The sequence below is a fragment of the Nerophis ophidion genome, linkage group LG01, assembly GCF_033978795.1.
Source record: "Nerophis ophidion isolate RoL-2023_Sa linkage group LG01, RoL_Noph_v1.0, whole genome shotgun sequence".
Taxonomy (NCBI): Eukaryota; Metazoa; Chordata; class Actinopteri; order Syngnathiformes; family Syngnathidae; genus Nerophis; species Nerophis ophidion.
Window position 1 is genome coordinate 3852429 of NC_084611.1, and position 14128 is coordinate 3866556.

Below are 14128 nucleotides of genomic sequence, written 5' to 3' on the forward strand. Positions count from 1 at the left end.
CACTCATTTTTGCAAATTATTTTTAACAATATACTTGTAAAAGTATGTTGCTGAAATCATTAAAAAAAAATGGATATTGTTGAAAACAAAAATTATGGAAAACGATTTCTTTGTTCAAAATAACAATACAAAATTAAGTGTTGTTAAAAACATTAATTTAAATGGTTATTTTCTGACATTATAAAATAAATAAAAATACATCTTGTAATATAATCCAAAATTTTATTTTTTACCAGTACACTTATTTTTGTAAATTATTTTTAACAATATACTTTTAAAAGTATGTTGTTAAAATAATTGTTAAAAAGTATACTGTTGAACAAAAACATGAAGTAAAAAGCTACATTGTTAAAAATACAAAATTAAGTATGTTGGTTAAAAACAATCATTTAAATGTTTATTTTCTGAAATTATCAATGAAATTAAGAAAACTAAGGTAATATAATCCAAAATATATATCTAGTTATTTTGTTGACATATGTTATTTTACACGTCACACGCATACTTGCCAACCTTGAGATCTCCGATTTCGGGAGGTGGGGGGGGGGCGTGGTCGGGGGGTGGGGCGGAGGCGTGGTTGGGCGGGGGGCGTGGTTAAGAGGGGTGGCGTATAATTCACCAACTCGAGTATTTCATATATATATATAAACATATACATGTATGAAATACTTGACTTTCAGTGAATTCTAGCTATTTATATTTATTTTATTATAAATATAAATAAAATAAATATTTGAATTTCCGACGGCACCTATCAAATACACAATAATTAAAAAACAGTTCTACTAACTGCACTGTGCTTGCTGGTTACTAAAAAAAAAAAACAACAACACTTACCTTTCACTATTTGAGTAACCTTTGTTCTGCCATTTGCGTATTGGCGAGCGATCTCCGAATCCGGGAACATCCTTCACGGATTTGTTGTAGACATCCGTAACTGAGAACGGGATGTTGCTACCAGCTATCAGCATAGCTATATTTGTCTCAGATTAAGTTACACCATCGGGTCTCCATTTTGCGAGGTGGGCTATAATACTGGCTTGTGGAGGATGCTGCCTTGTGCTTCCGTTCATGACTGAGTATATCCGTTCGGCCGCCGTGTTCAATGGAGAAGTCTGTTCTACAAAATTTACAGGCAACATACCCCTTTCCCTTTGAACTCTCCTGGATAAACTGAAATCCTTGTTTCCATTCGTTTTGGAACTTGCAAGCGTATTTCTTCATTTTGCTCGTTGGGTTGGAGTCAATAACCAGGCGAGGTGATGAAGTTACGTCTCCTTACCCTGGGCTTCAAAACAGACTCCCTAATGCATTTTCCTTGACTGCACTTAAATGTAGAATGTATTTACATTCCATTCAATGTACAGTAGATGGCAGTATTGTCCTGTTTAAGAGGGTCACAACATTGAGTCAGGTCTGCGTGGAGCTGGAGGGGGCGTGGCCTCCAGCTCCGCCTGAATTTCGGGGGGGAAAATTTGTCCCGGGGGGTTTTCGGGAGAGGCACTGAATTTCGGGAGTCTCCCGGACAATCCGGGAGGGTTGGCAAGTACGCCCGGACGTCACAATGCGCTCCCGCTGACTGACCGTTCACGACTTGAGTATATCCGTTCGGCCGCCGTGTTCAATGGAGAAGTCTGTTCTACAAAATTTACAGGCAACATACCCCTTCCCCTTTGAACTCTCCTGGATAAACTGAAATTCTTATTTCCATTCGTTTTGGAACTTGCAAGCGTATTTCTTCATTTTGCTCGTTGGGTTGGAGTCAATAACCAGGCGACGTGATGAAGTTACGTCTCCTTACCCTGGGCTTCAAAACAGACTCCCTAATGCATTTTCCTTGACTGCACTTAAATGTAGAATATATTTACATTCCATTCAATGTACAGTAGATGGCAGTATTGTCCTGTTAAAGAGGGTCACTACATCGAGTCAGGTCTGCGTGGAGCTGGAGGGGGCGTGGCCTGAATTTCGGGAGAAAATTTGTCCCGGGAGGTTTTCGGGAGAGGCACTGAATTTGGGGAGTCTCCCGGACAATCCGGGAGGGTTGGCAAGTACGCCCGGACGTCACAATGCGCTCCCGCCGTTCAGGTCCGGCTACAACTGCGTGGTGTACGGCTGGGACCCCCGCTGCACCATGAGCCAGGAGTGGATCACCACCATGAGGGTCCAGCAGCTGACCCACGGCGCCCAGCAGCCTTTCTACAACGTGCTGGTGCAGGACGGCACCTGTCGCTACGCCGCGCAAGGTGAGCGCCGCAAACTGCCGCCACCAGGGGGCGTCCTTGCACAGGAGTCTGGTGTTTCGCTTCAAATGGTCAAGTATCCATCCATCCATTTTCTACCGCTCGTCCCTGTTTGGGGTCGCTGATCAAGAAAGTCATCAACAAACATTCAACATCTCCGAAAGTCTTAACGAGCCTCAAATTAATTGAAATGTGTCATTTAAATCATTTTAGTGACTTCACAATTGAATTATTTCTTCCTCGATGTAATTATTACATCTTTTAATTTGCTTAATTTTATATTTAATGAACATAAATGTTGCAGTTTATGAATGTGTTTACATAAATGAATCACACTTATTACAATGTGTATTAATCAATGTTAATTATTTCATTTGTATTTTATGTATTTACATAAGTTACTTAAATTAGTGACACATTTGTTAAAATGTGTAATAATTCTAATGTATTTAATTGCAATTTTATTTGGACACATTTAATACAATTTGTATTAATGTTTTAATGTAGTTATTGAATTCCGATTGTATTTAAACATTTAGGTACATTAATAATGGCATATTTATAAAAATAAAAAAAGTCTAAATTTGATTTGATTTCCAATTTTAATTAGACATTTTTTAGTAAATAAATTGACATGTTTGTTAAAAATTGTATGAATGGTAAGTACTTTAAATAAATTAATGACAAATCTATTAAAATTTGTATTCATGTTAATTATTAAGTTACAATTTTGTGGATACACAATTAAGTACATTAATTAAATTAATGACACATTTATTCAAATTCATGTTAATTGAAGTTAAATATTTAATTCCGATTTTATTTATGCACATTTAAGTACATTAAATACATTAATGACACATTTATTCGAATTCATGTTAAAGTTAAATATTTAATTCCAATTTTATTTATACACATTTTAGTACATTAAATAAATAAATGACACATTTATTCAAATTCATGTAATTAAAGTTAAATATTTAATTCCAATTTTATTTCTACACATTTCAGTACATTAAATAAATTAATGACACATTTTTTCAAATTCATATTAAAGTTAAATATTTAATGACAATTTTATTTATACACATTTCAGTACATTAAATACATTGACACATTTATTCAAATTCATATTAATTCAAGTAAAATACTATATTCCAAAAATAATTTATACACATTTAAGTACATTAAATAAATTAATGACACATTTATTCAAATTCATGTTAATTAAAGTGAAATATTAAATTCCAATTTTATTTATACATTTTTATGTACATTAAATACATTGACACATTTATTCAAATTCATATTAATTCAAGTAAAATATATTATTCCAATATCATTTATACACACTTAAGTACATTAAATAAATTAATGACACATTTATTCAAATTCATATTAAAGTTAAATATTTAATGACAATTTTATTTATACACATTTTAGTACATTAAATACATTGACACATTTATTCAAATTCATATTAAAGTTAAATATTTAATTACAATTGTATTAAAACACATTTTAGTACATTAAATAAATTAATGACACATTTATTCAAATTCATATTGATTAAAGTTAAATATTTAATTCCAATTTTATTTATACACATTTAAGTACATTAAATACATTAATGACACATTTATTCAAATTGATTAAAGTTAAATATTTAATTCCAATTTTATTCATGCACATTTAAGTACATTAAATAAATTAATGACAAATGTATTCAAATTCATATTAATTCAAGTAAAATATATTATTCCAATTTTATTTGTACACATTTAAGTACATTAAATAAATTAATGACACATTTATTCAAATTCATATTAAAGTTAAATATTTAATTACAATTTTATTTCTACACATTTTAGTACATTAAATAAATTAATGACACATTTATTCAAATTCATATTAATTCAAGTAAAATATATTATTCCAATATCATTTATACACATTTAAGTATATTAAATAATGACAAATTTATTCAAATTCATGTTAATTAAAGTTAAATATTTAATTCCAATGTTATTTATACACATTTCAGTACATTAAATAAATTAATGACATTTATTCAAATTCATATTGATTAAAGTTAAATATTTAATTCCAATTTTATTTATGCACATTTCAGTAAATTAAATACATTGACACATTTATTCAAATTCATATTAATTCAAGTAAAATATATTATTCCAAAAATAATTTATACACATTTAAGTACATTAAATAAATTAATGACACATTTATTAAAATTCATATTAAAGTTAAATATTTAATTCCAATTTTATTTATACACATTTTAGTACATTAAATAAATTAATGACACATTTATTCAAACTCATATTGATTAAAGTTAAATATTTAATTACAATTTTATTTATACACATTTCAGTAAATTAAATACATTAATGACACATTTATTCAAATTCATATTAATTCAAGTAAAATATATTATTCCAAAAATAATTTATACACATTTAAGTACATTAAATAAATTAATGACACATTTATTAAAATTCATATTAAAGTTAAATATTTATTTACAATTGTATTAATACACATTTTAGTACATTAAATAAATTAATGACACATTTATTCATATTCATATTGATTAAAGTTAAATATTTAATTCCAATTTTATTTATACATATTTATGTACATTAAATAAATAAGACACGTTTATTAAAATTCATATTAATTAATGTAAAATATATTATTCGAATATCATTTATACACACTTAAGTACATTAAATAAATTAATGACACATTTATTCAAATTCATATTGATTAAAGTTAAATATTTAATTCCAATTTTATTTCTACACATTTCAGTACATTAAATACATTAATGACACATTTATTTAAATTCATATTAATTCAAGTAAAATATATTATTCCAAAAATAATTTATACACATTTAAGTACATTCAATAAATTAATGACACATTTATTCAAATTCATATTAAAGTTAAATAATTTATGACAATTTTATTTCTACACATTTCAGTACATTAAACAAATTAATGACACATTTATTCAAATTCATATTAATTCAAGTAAAATATATTATTCCAATATCATTTATACACATTTAAGTACATTAAATAATGACAAATTTATTCAAATTCATTTAATTAAAGTTAAATATTTAATTCCAATTTTATTTATACACATTTCAGTAGATTAAATACATTAATGACACATTTATTCAAATTCATATTAGTTCAAGTCAAATATATTATTCCAAAAATAATTTATACACGCTTAAGTACAAATAATTAAATTAATGACACATTTATTCAAATTCATATTAAAGTTAAATATTTAATTCCAATTTTATTTATACACATTTCAGTAAATTAAATACATTGACACATTTATTCAAATTCATGTTAATTAAAGTTAAATATTTAATTCCAATTTTATTCCTACACATTTCAGTAGATTAAATAAATTAATGACACCTTTATTCAAATTCCTATTAATTCAAGTAAAATATATTATTCCAATATCATTTATACACATTTAAGTACATTAAATAAATTAATGACACATTTATTGACACATTTAAAGTATGATGCTTAAATCATTTAAATTAATGTTAATTAAAGTTAAATATTTAATTAATTAATGACACATTTATTCAAATTCATGTTAAAGTTAAATATTTAATTCCAATTTTATTTATACACATTTCAGTAGATTAAACAAATTAATGACACATTTATTCAAATTCATATTAATTCAAGTAAAATATATTATTCCAATATCATTTATACACACTTAAGTACATTAAATACACATTTATTCAAATTCATATTAAAGTTAAATATTTAATTACAATTTGATTTATAAACATTTTAGTACATTAAATAAATTAATGGCACATTTATTCAAATTCACATTAAAGTTAAATATTTAATTACAATTTTATTTATACACATTTCAGTACATTAAATAAATTAATGACACATTTATTCAAATTGATTAAAGTTAAATATTTAATTCCAATTTTATTTATACATTTTTATGTAAATTAAATAAATAGATGACGCATTTATTAAAATTCACATTAATCAAAGTTAAATATATTATTCCAATTTTATTTATGCACATTTAAGTACACAAAAACTAAATTATAAAAATGTGTATTAGTTTGTTTCCAATTTAAGTCATTATTTCAAATGTATTTACCTATTTCTGTCCCATCCATAAACAAGTTTTCACTAATTGCTGTGGCTGTAGGCAACCTCCTGATGTAACATTTTTTACTGAACCGCATTTGAACTTCCCAGCAGCTTTATGGAGCTCTGCATGCGCTGTAAAAAGCTGCTTCCACTCTCTCATGCACCCCAGATCATTATCAAGGCCTTGTTGTTTTCAAGTGCGGACCGGGGCGGTGTCGGCACAAAACCCGAGTCAGCGCTTATTGAGAACTTGTCCGCAGAGAACCTGGAGCCGCACGCCAGCCCGCTGGAGATCGCTCACCCGGAGGTGGGTCGCTACTTCTGTGAGTTCGCCGACACGCACTACGTCGCCAACGAGGAGCTGAGCTCGCGATACCCGGGAGACACGCAGGAGACGGCGGACACGGCCCGGGACCTTTACCGGGACCTGCAGCAAGCCACGCCCACATAAATTAAACACGCCCTAAACGTCACACACCTGGCGTCCATGTGTTGTCACAGGACACTTCATTAGGTACACTCGGCGTTTTGCTTTCTGTTTTTTTTTTTCCATTGATTTTTGACATTATTCTTATTTTTAATAATACATTTATTTTTTTCATTGTCATCAACAATACACTTATTTTTATAAATTATTTTTTAACAATATACTTAAAAAAAATCTTAATTTACACTTTTAAAACCATATTAAGTTAAAAAAACAAAAGTATATTGCTCAAAATATTTTTTTTTAAGTATATTGTTGAACACAAAAATGAAGTAAAAAGGAATATTGTTAAAAATGATAATACAAAATTAAGTGCGTTATATAATTTTAAATTATTTTACTTTTTTTTTTAAGTTTGTCAAAATTATTTTCAAGTTTATACCTATTTTTTCAGATTTTTTTAACAATACATTTATTTTTAATTGTTATTAACAATACACAGAATTAAATTGTGTAAAGTAAAAATTAAGTAAAAAAAAAAATAAAGTATATAGCTGAAAATAATTTTTAAAAAGTATACCGTTAAAACAAAATTAAGTAAAAAGGTACATTGTTAAAAAATAATACAAAATTATGTTGTTAACCAATAATTTAAATGTTTATTTTCTGAAACTATAAATGAAAAAAATATATATCATGTAATATAATCCAAAATGTTATATTGAACAATACACTAATTTTTGTAAATTATTTTTAACAATATACTTATAAAAGTATGTTGCTGAAATCATTTAAAAAAAAAGTATATTGTTGAACACAAAAATTAAATAACAAAACAAAATTAAGTATTTTGTTAAAAACAATAATTTAAATGGTTATTTTCTAACATTTAAAATAAATAAAAATACATCTTGTAATATAATCCAAAATGTTATTTTTTAAACAGTACACTTATTTTTGTAAATTATTTTTAACAATATAATTGTAAAAGTATGTTGCCGAAATAATTGTTAAAAAATATACTGTTGAACACAAACATTAAGTAAAATGCTACATTGTTAAAAATAATACAAAATTAAGTATGTTGGTTAAAAACAATCATTTAAATGTTTATTTTCTAAAATTATCAATGAAATTAAAAAAACTAAGGTAATATAATCCAAAATTTTATATTGAACAATACACTTAATTTTGTAAATCATTTTTAACAATATACTTGTAAAAGTATGATGCTTAAATAATTTTTTTTTTAAAAAGTATATTGCTGAACACAAAAATTAAGTAAAATGATACATTGTTCAAAATAACAATACAAAATTAAGTACGTTGTTAAAAACAAAAATTTATATGGTTATTTTCTGACACTTTAAAATAAATAAAAATACATCTTGTAATATAATCCATAATGTTATTTTTGTAAATTATTTTTAACAATATACTTGTAAAAGTATGTTGCTCAAATAATTGTTAAAAAATATAATGTTGAACACAAACATTAAGTAAAAAGCTACATAGTTAAAAATAATACAAAATTAAGTATGTTGGTTAAAAACAATCATTTAAATGTTTATTTTCTAAAATTATCAATGAAATTAAAAAAACTAAGGTAATATAATCCAAAATTTTATATTGAACAATACACTCATTTTTGTAAATTATTTTTAACAATATACTTGTAAAAGTATGATGCTGAAATCATTTAAGAAAAAGTATATTGTTGAACACAAAAATTAAGTAAAATGATACATTGTTCAAAATAACAATACAAAATTAAGTATGTTGTTAAAAACAATAATTTAAATGGTTATTTTCTGACATTTAAAATAAATAAAAATACATCTTGTAATATAATCCAAAATGTTGTTTTTTATCAGTACACTTATTTTTGTAAATGATTTTTAACAATATACTTGTAAAAGTATGTTGCTGAAATAATTGTTAAAAAATATACTGTTGAACACAAACATTAAGTAAAAAGCTACATTGTCAAAAATAATACAAAATTAAGTATGTCGGTTAAAAACAATCATTTAAATGTTTATTTTCTGAAATTTTCAATGAAATTAAAAAAACTAAGGTAATATAATCCAAAATTTTATATTGAACAATACACTCATTTTTGTAAATTATTTTTAACAATATACTTGTAAAAGTATGATGCTGAAATCATAAAAAATAAAAGTATTTTGTTGAACACAAAAATTAAGTAAAATGACACATTGTTCAAAATAACAAAACAAAATTAAGTATGTCGTTAAAAACAATAATATAAATGGTTATTTTCTGACATTTAAAATAAATAAAAATACATATTTTAATATAATCCAAAATGTTATTTTTTAACAGTACACTTATTTTTGTAAATTATTTTTAACAATATACTTGTAAAAGTATGTTGCTGAAATAATTGTTAAAAAAATATACTGTTGAACACAAACATTAAGTAAAAAGCTACATTGTTAAAAATAATACAAAATTAAGTATGTTGGTTAAAAACAATCATTTAAATGTTTATTTTCTAAAATTATCAATGAAATTAAAAAAAAAACTAAGGTAATATAATCCAAAATGTTATATTGAACAATACACTCATTTTTGTAAATTATTTTTAACAATATACTTGTAAAAGTATGATGCTGAACTCATTAAAAAAAATAAAAGTATTTTGTTGAACACAAAAATTAAGTAAAAAGATACATTGTTCAAAATAACAATACAAAATTAAGTATGTTGTTAAAAACAATAATTTAAATGGTTATTTTCTGACATTTAAAATAAATAAAAATACATCTTGTAATATAATCCAAAATGTTATTTTTTAACAGTACACTTATTTTTGTAAATTATTTTTAACAATATACTTGTAAAAGTATGTTGCTGAAATAATTGTTAAAAAATATACTGTTGAACACAAACATTAAGTAAAAAGCTACATTGTTAAAAATAATACAAAATTACGTATGTTGGTTAAAAACAATCATTTAAATGTTTATTTTATGAATTTTTCAATGAAATTAAAAAAACTAAGGTAATATAATCCAAAATGTTATATTGAACAATACACTCATTTTTGTTAATTATTTTTAACAATATACTTGTAAAAGTATGATGCTGAAATCATAAAAAAAAAAAGTATATTGTTGAACACAAAAATTAAGCAAAACGATTCATTGTTCAAAATAACAATACAAAATTAAGTGTTGTTAAAAACAATAATTTAAATGGTTATTTTCTGACATTATAAAATAAATAAAAAATACATCTTGTAATATAATCCAAAATGTTATTTTTTAAACAGTACACTTATTTTTGTAAATTATTTTTAACAATATACTTGTAAAAGTATGTTGCTGAAATAATTGTTAAAAAATATACTGTTGAACACAAACATTAAGTAAAAAGCTACATTGTTAAAAATAATACAAAATTAAGTATGTTGGTTAAAAACAATCATTTAAATGTTTATTTTCTAAAATTATCAATGAAATAAAAAAAACTAAGGTAATATAATCCAAAATTTTATATTGAACTCATTTTTGTAAATTGTTTTTAACAATATACTTGTAAAAGTATGATGCTGAAATCATTAAAAAAAAAGTATAACGTTGAACACAAAAATTAAGTAAAAAGATACATTTTTCAAAATAACAAAACAAAATTAAGTATGTTGTTAAAAACAATAATTTAAATGGTTATTTTCTGACACTTTAAAATAAATAAAAATACATCTTGTAATATAATCCAAAATGTTATTTTTTAACAGTACACTTATTTTCGTAAATTATTTTTAACAATATAATTGTAAAAGTATGTTGCTGAAATAATTGTTAAAAAATATACTGTTGAACACAAACATTAAGTAAAAAGCTACATTGTTAAAAATAATACAAAATTAAGTATGTCGGTTAAAAACAATCATTTAAATGTTTATTTTTTGAAATTATCAATGAAATTAAAAAAACTAAGGTAATATAATCCAAAATTTTATATCGAACAATACACTCATTTTTGTAAATTATTTTTAACAATATACTTGTAAAAGTATGATGCTTAAATCGTTAAAAAAATAAAAGTATTTTGTTGAACACAAAAATTAAGTGAAATGATACATTGTTCAAAATAACAAAACAAAATTAAGTATGTTGTTAAAAACAATCATTTAAATGGTTATTTTCTGACATTTAAAATAAATAAAAATACATCTTGTAATATAATCCAAAATGTTATTTTTTAACAATACACTTATTTTTGTAAATTATTTTTAACAATATACTTGTAAAAGTATGTTGCCGAAATAATTGTTAAAAAATATACTGTTGAACACAAACATGAAGTAAAAAGCTACATTGTTAAAAATAATACAAAACTAAGTATGTTGGTTAAAAACAATCATTTAAATGTTTATTTTCTGAAATTATTAATGAAATTTAAAAAAAATAAGGTAATATAATCCAAAATATATATTTTTTAAAAATATATGTTATTTTGTTTTAAAATAGATACATTTTTAAATGATTAACAATACACTTATTTTGGAAATGGTTTAACAATATTCTACATTCTTATTTTCAACAATATTGTTTTAAAAAAAGTACATTGTCAGAAATCATTTTCAAAAGTTTTTTAAGAATACACCGACTTTCAACAATGTAGTTTAAACTTTTTTTTTTTGAAAAGTGTTGTTAAAAAATAATTAGAAAAAAGTTTATTGTAGAAAATATTTTTTAAAAAGTATATTGTTAGGAAAAGAAGTTATATTGTTAAACAATACAAAACAAATAGATCACTTCCTGATGGCGTCACAGCGCCGCCCAGTGGTGACCGGAAGTGACGCACTTGTGATCGAAATAAAATAGTTAACATATCACATTTTAAAGCAAAATAAACAATTTTATGGCACAAAACTTTCCTGTAGAAAAAAAAACAATCTGTGGAGTTTAAAGTGAGAAGAAATGTCTATTTAGTTGACGCCGTCGCGGTGTACCTAATCAAGTGTCCCACACAAAAAGATGGCGGAAGTGAAGAAAAAAAGAAAAAAGTTCCGTCAAACAAAACAAAAGAAATCTCACACTCAAGCATTTTTTTTTATCTTGTTTTGTTGCCGTCATAATTCTTATTTACCGACCGTCTCTTCAAAAGTCTTTTCACAATAAAAGCGCAATAAAAGTCTTACCTTGTCTGAAGTGTGCGAGGACTTGGGACCCTGGGGGGGGGGGGGGGGGGCGCACACACACACACACACACACACACACACACACACGCACACACACACACACACACACACAGAGAGAGAGAGAGAAGGCATGGGAGGATCCCAGACGCGTCCCGAGCAGAACCAGTACCAAGACTTGGTGCAAAAAACTGGATGTAAGTAAGTTTTTACATAATAATAATAATAATAATTATTATTATTATTTATTATTTTTTCTTCTCACTTTTATATGCTGAGCTTTTTTTTCTTCCCCAAAAAAGAGAAGTGTGGAAACGTGACTCCATGGCCACTTTATTAGGAACAGAGTTGATCCAGTTGGACAAAAGTTATTCTGCATTTTGCTGCCAGGAACAATTTTTTATGTTTTGAAAGATGTATTTTTGTTTTACTTTCCGCATGTGAACATTTGGTATGAGTCAGCATTTTTTTTTTTATACATTTATTTAGTGTAAAATGATCATTTAAACATCAATTGCGGGTACAATTATATGTGTGTGTGTATATATATATACACATGTGTGTGTGTATGTATGTGTATGTATGTATATATATGGATGTGTGTGTGTATATATATATATGTATATATATATACACACGTGTGTGTGTATGAATGTATATATATGGATGTGTGTGTGTGTATATATATATATGTATATATATATACACACGTGTGTGTGTATGAATGTATATATATGGATGTGTGTGTGTGTATATATATATATACACGTGTGTGTATGAATGTATATATATGGATGTGTGTGTGTGTGTGTGTATATATACACGTGTGTGTATGAATGTATATATATGGATGTGTGTGTGTATATATATATATATACACGTGTGTGTGTATGAATGTATATATATGGATGTGTGTGTGTATATATATACACATGTATGTGTGTGTATGTATGTATATGTATGTATATATATGGATGTGTGTGTATGTATGTATATATATGGATGTGTGTGTGTTTATATATACATGTATGTGTGTGTGTATGTATGTATATATATGGATGTGTGTGTATATATATACACATGTATGTGTGTGTGTGTGTATATGCATGTATATATATGGATGTGTGTGTGTATATATATACACATGTATGTGTGTGTGTGTATATATGTATGTATATATATATGGATATGTGTGTGTGTATATATATACACATGTATGTGTGTGTGTGTATATATATATGGATGTGTGTGTGTATATATACACATGTATGTGTGTGTGTGTGTGTATATATGTGTGTATATATATGGATGTGTGTGTGTATATATATACACATGTATGTGTGTGTGTGTGTGTATATATGTGTGTATATATATGGATGTGTGTGTGTATGTATATACACATGTATGTGTGTGTGTGTATATATGTGTATATATATGGATGTGTGTGTGTTTATATATACATGTATGTGTGTGTGTGTGTATGTATATATATGGATGTGTGTGTGTATATATACACAAGTATGTGTGTGTGTGTGTGTATATATGTATGTATATACATGGATGTGTGTGTGTGTATATATATATATACACATGTATGTGTGTGTGTGTGTATATATATGGATGTGTGTGTGTATATATACATGTATGTGTGTGTGTATGTATGTATGTATATATATGGATGTGTGTGTGTGTGTATATATATACACATGTATGTGTGTGTGTGTGTATATATGTATGTATATATATATGGATGTGTGTGTGTGTGTTTATATATACATGTATGTGTGTGTATGTATGTATATATATGGATGTGTGTGTGTATATATATATATATACACATGTATGTGTGTGTGTGTGTGTATATATGTATGTATATATATGGATGTGTGTGTGTGTATATATACACATGTTTGTGTGTGTATATATGTATGTATATATATATGGATATGTGTTTGTGTATATATATACACATGTATGTGTGTGTCTATTAATGTGTATATATATGGATGTGTGTGTGTATATATATATACATGTATGTGTGTGTGTGTGTGTATATATATGGATGTGTGTGTGTATATATATACACATGTAACGTATTATT

General features: G+C 25.5%; 2 protein-coding genes across 5 annotated transcripts in view; both read left to right on the forward strand.

The window, feature by feature from the left end:
* The window catches only part of fbxo21 (F-box protein 21), a 38773-nt gene extending 26744 nt beyond the window's left edge, over window positions 1–12029 (forward strand). The window contains exons 11-12 of the mRNA XM_061894248.1: window positions 2089–2246; window positions 6691–12029. Coding sequence (XP_061750232.1) covers window positions 2089–2246; window positions 6691–6881 — 349 coding nt within the window. The 3' untranslated portion in view covers window positions 6882–12029. The remainder of the gene's footprint in view (window positions 1–2088; window positions 2247–6690) is intronic.
* A 61-nt stretch (window positions 12030–12090) lies between these two features.
* The window catches only part of tesca (tescalcin a), a 24720-nt gene continuing 22682 nt past the window's right edge, over window positions 12091–14128 (forward strand). For 3 of the 4 annotated variants that reach the window (XM_061894297.1, XM_061894312.1, XM_061894303.1), the window contains exon 1: window positions 12091–12224. In XM_061894297.1, coding sequence (XP_061750281.1) covers window positions 12161–12224 — 64 coding nt within the window. In that variant the 5' untranslated portion in view covers window positions 12091–12160. Of the gene's footprint in view, window positions 12229–14128 lie in introns of all 4 variants that reach the window. The other variant, XM_061894319.1, reaches the window with a different exon arrangement.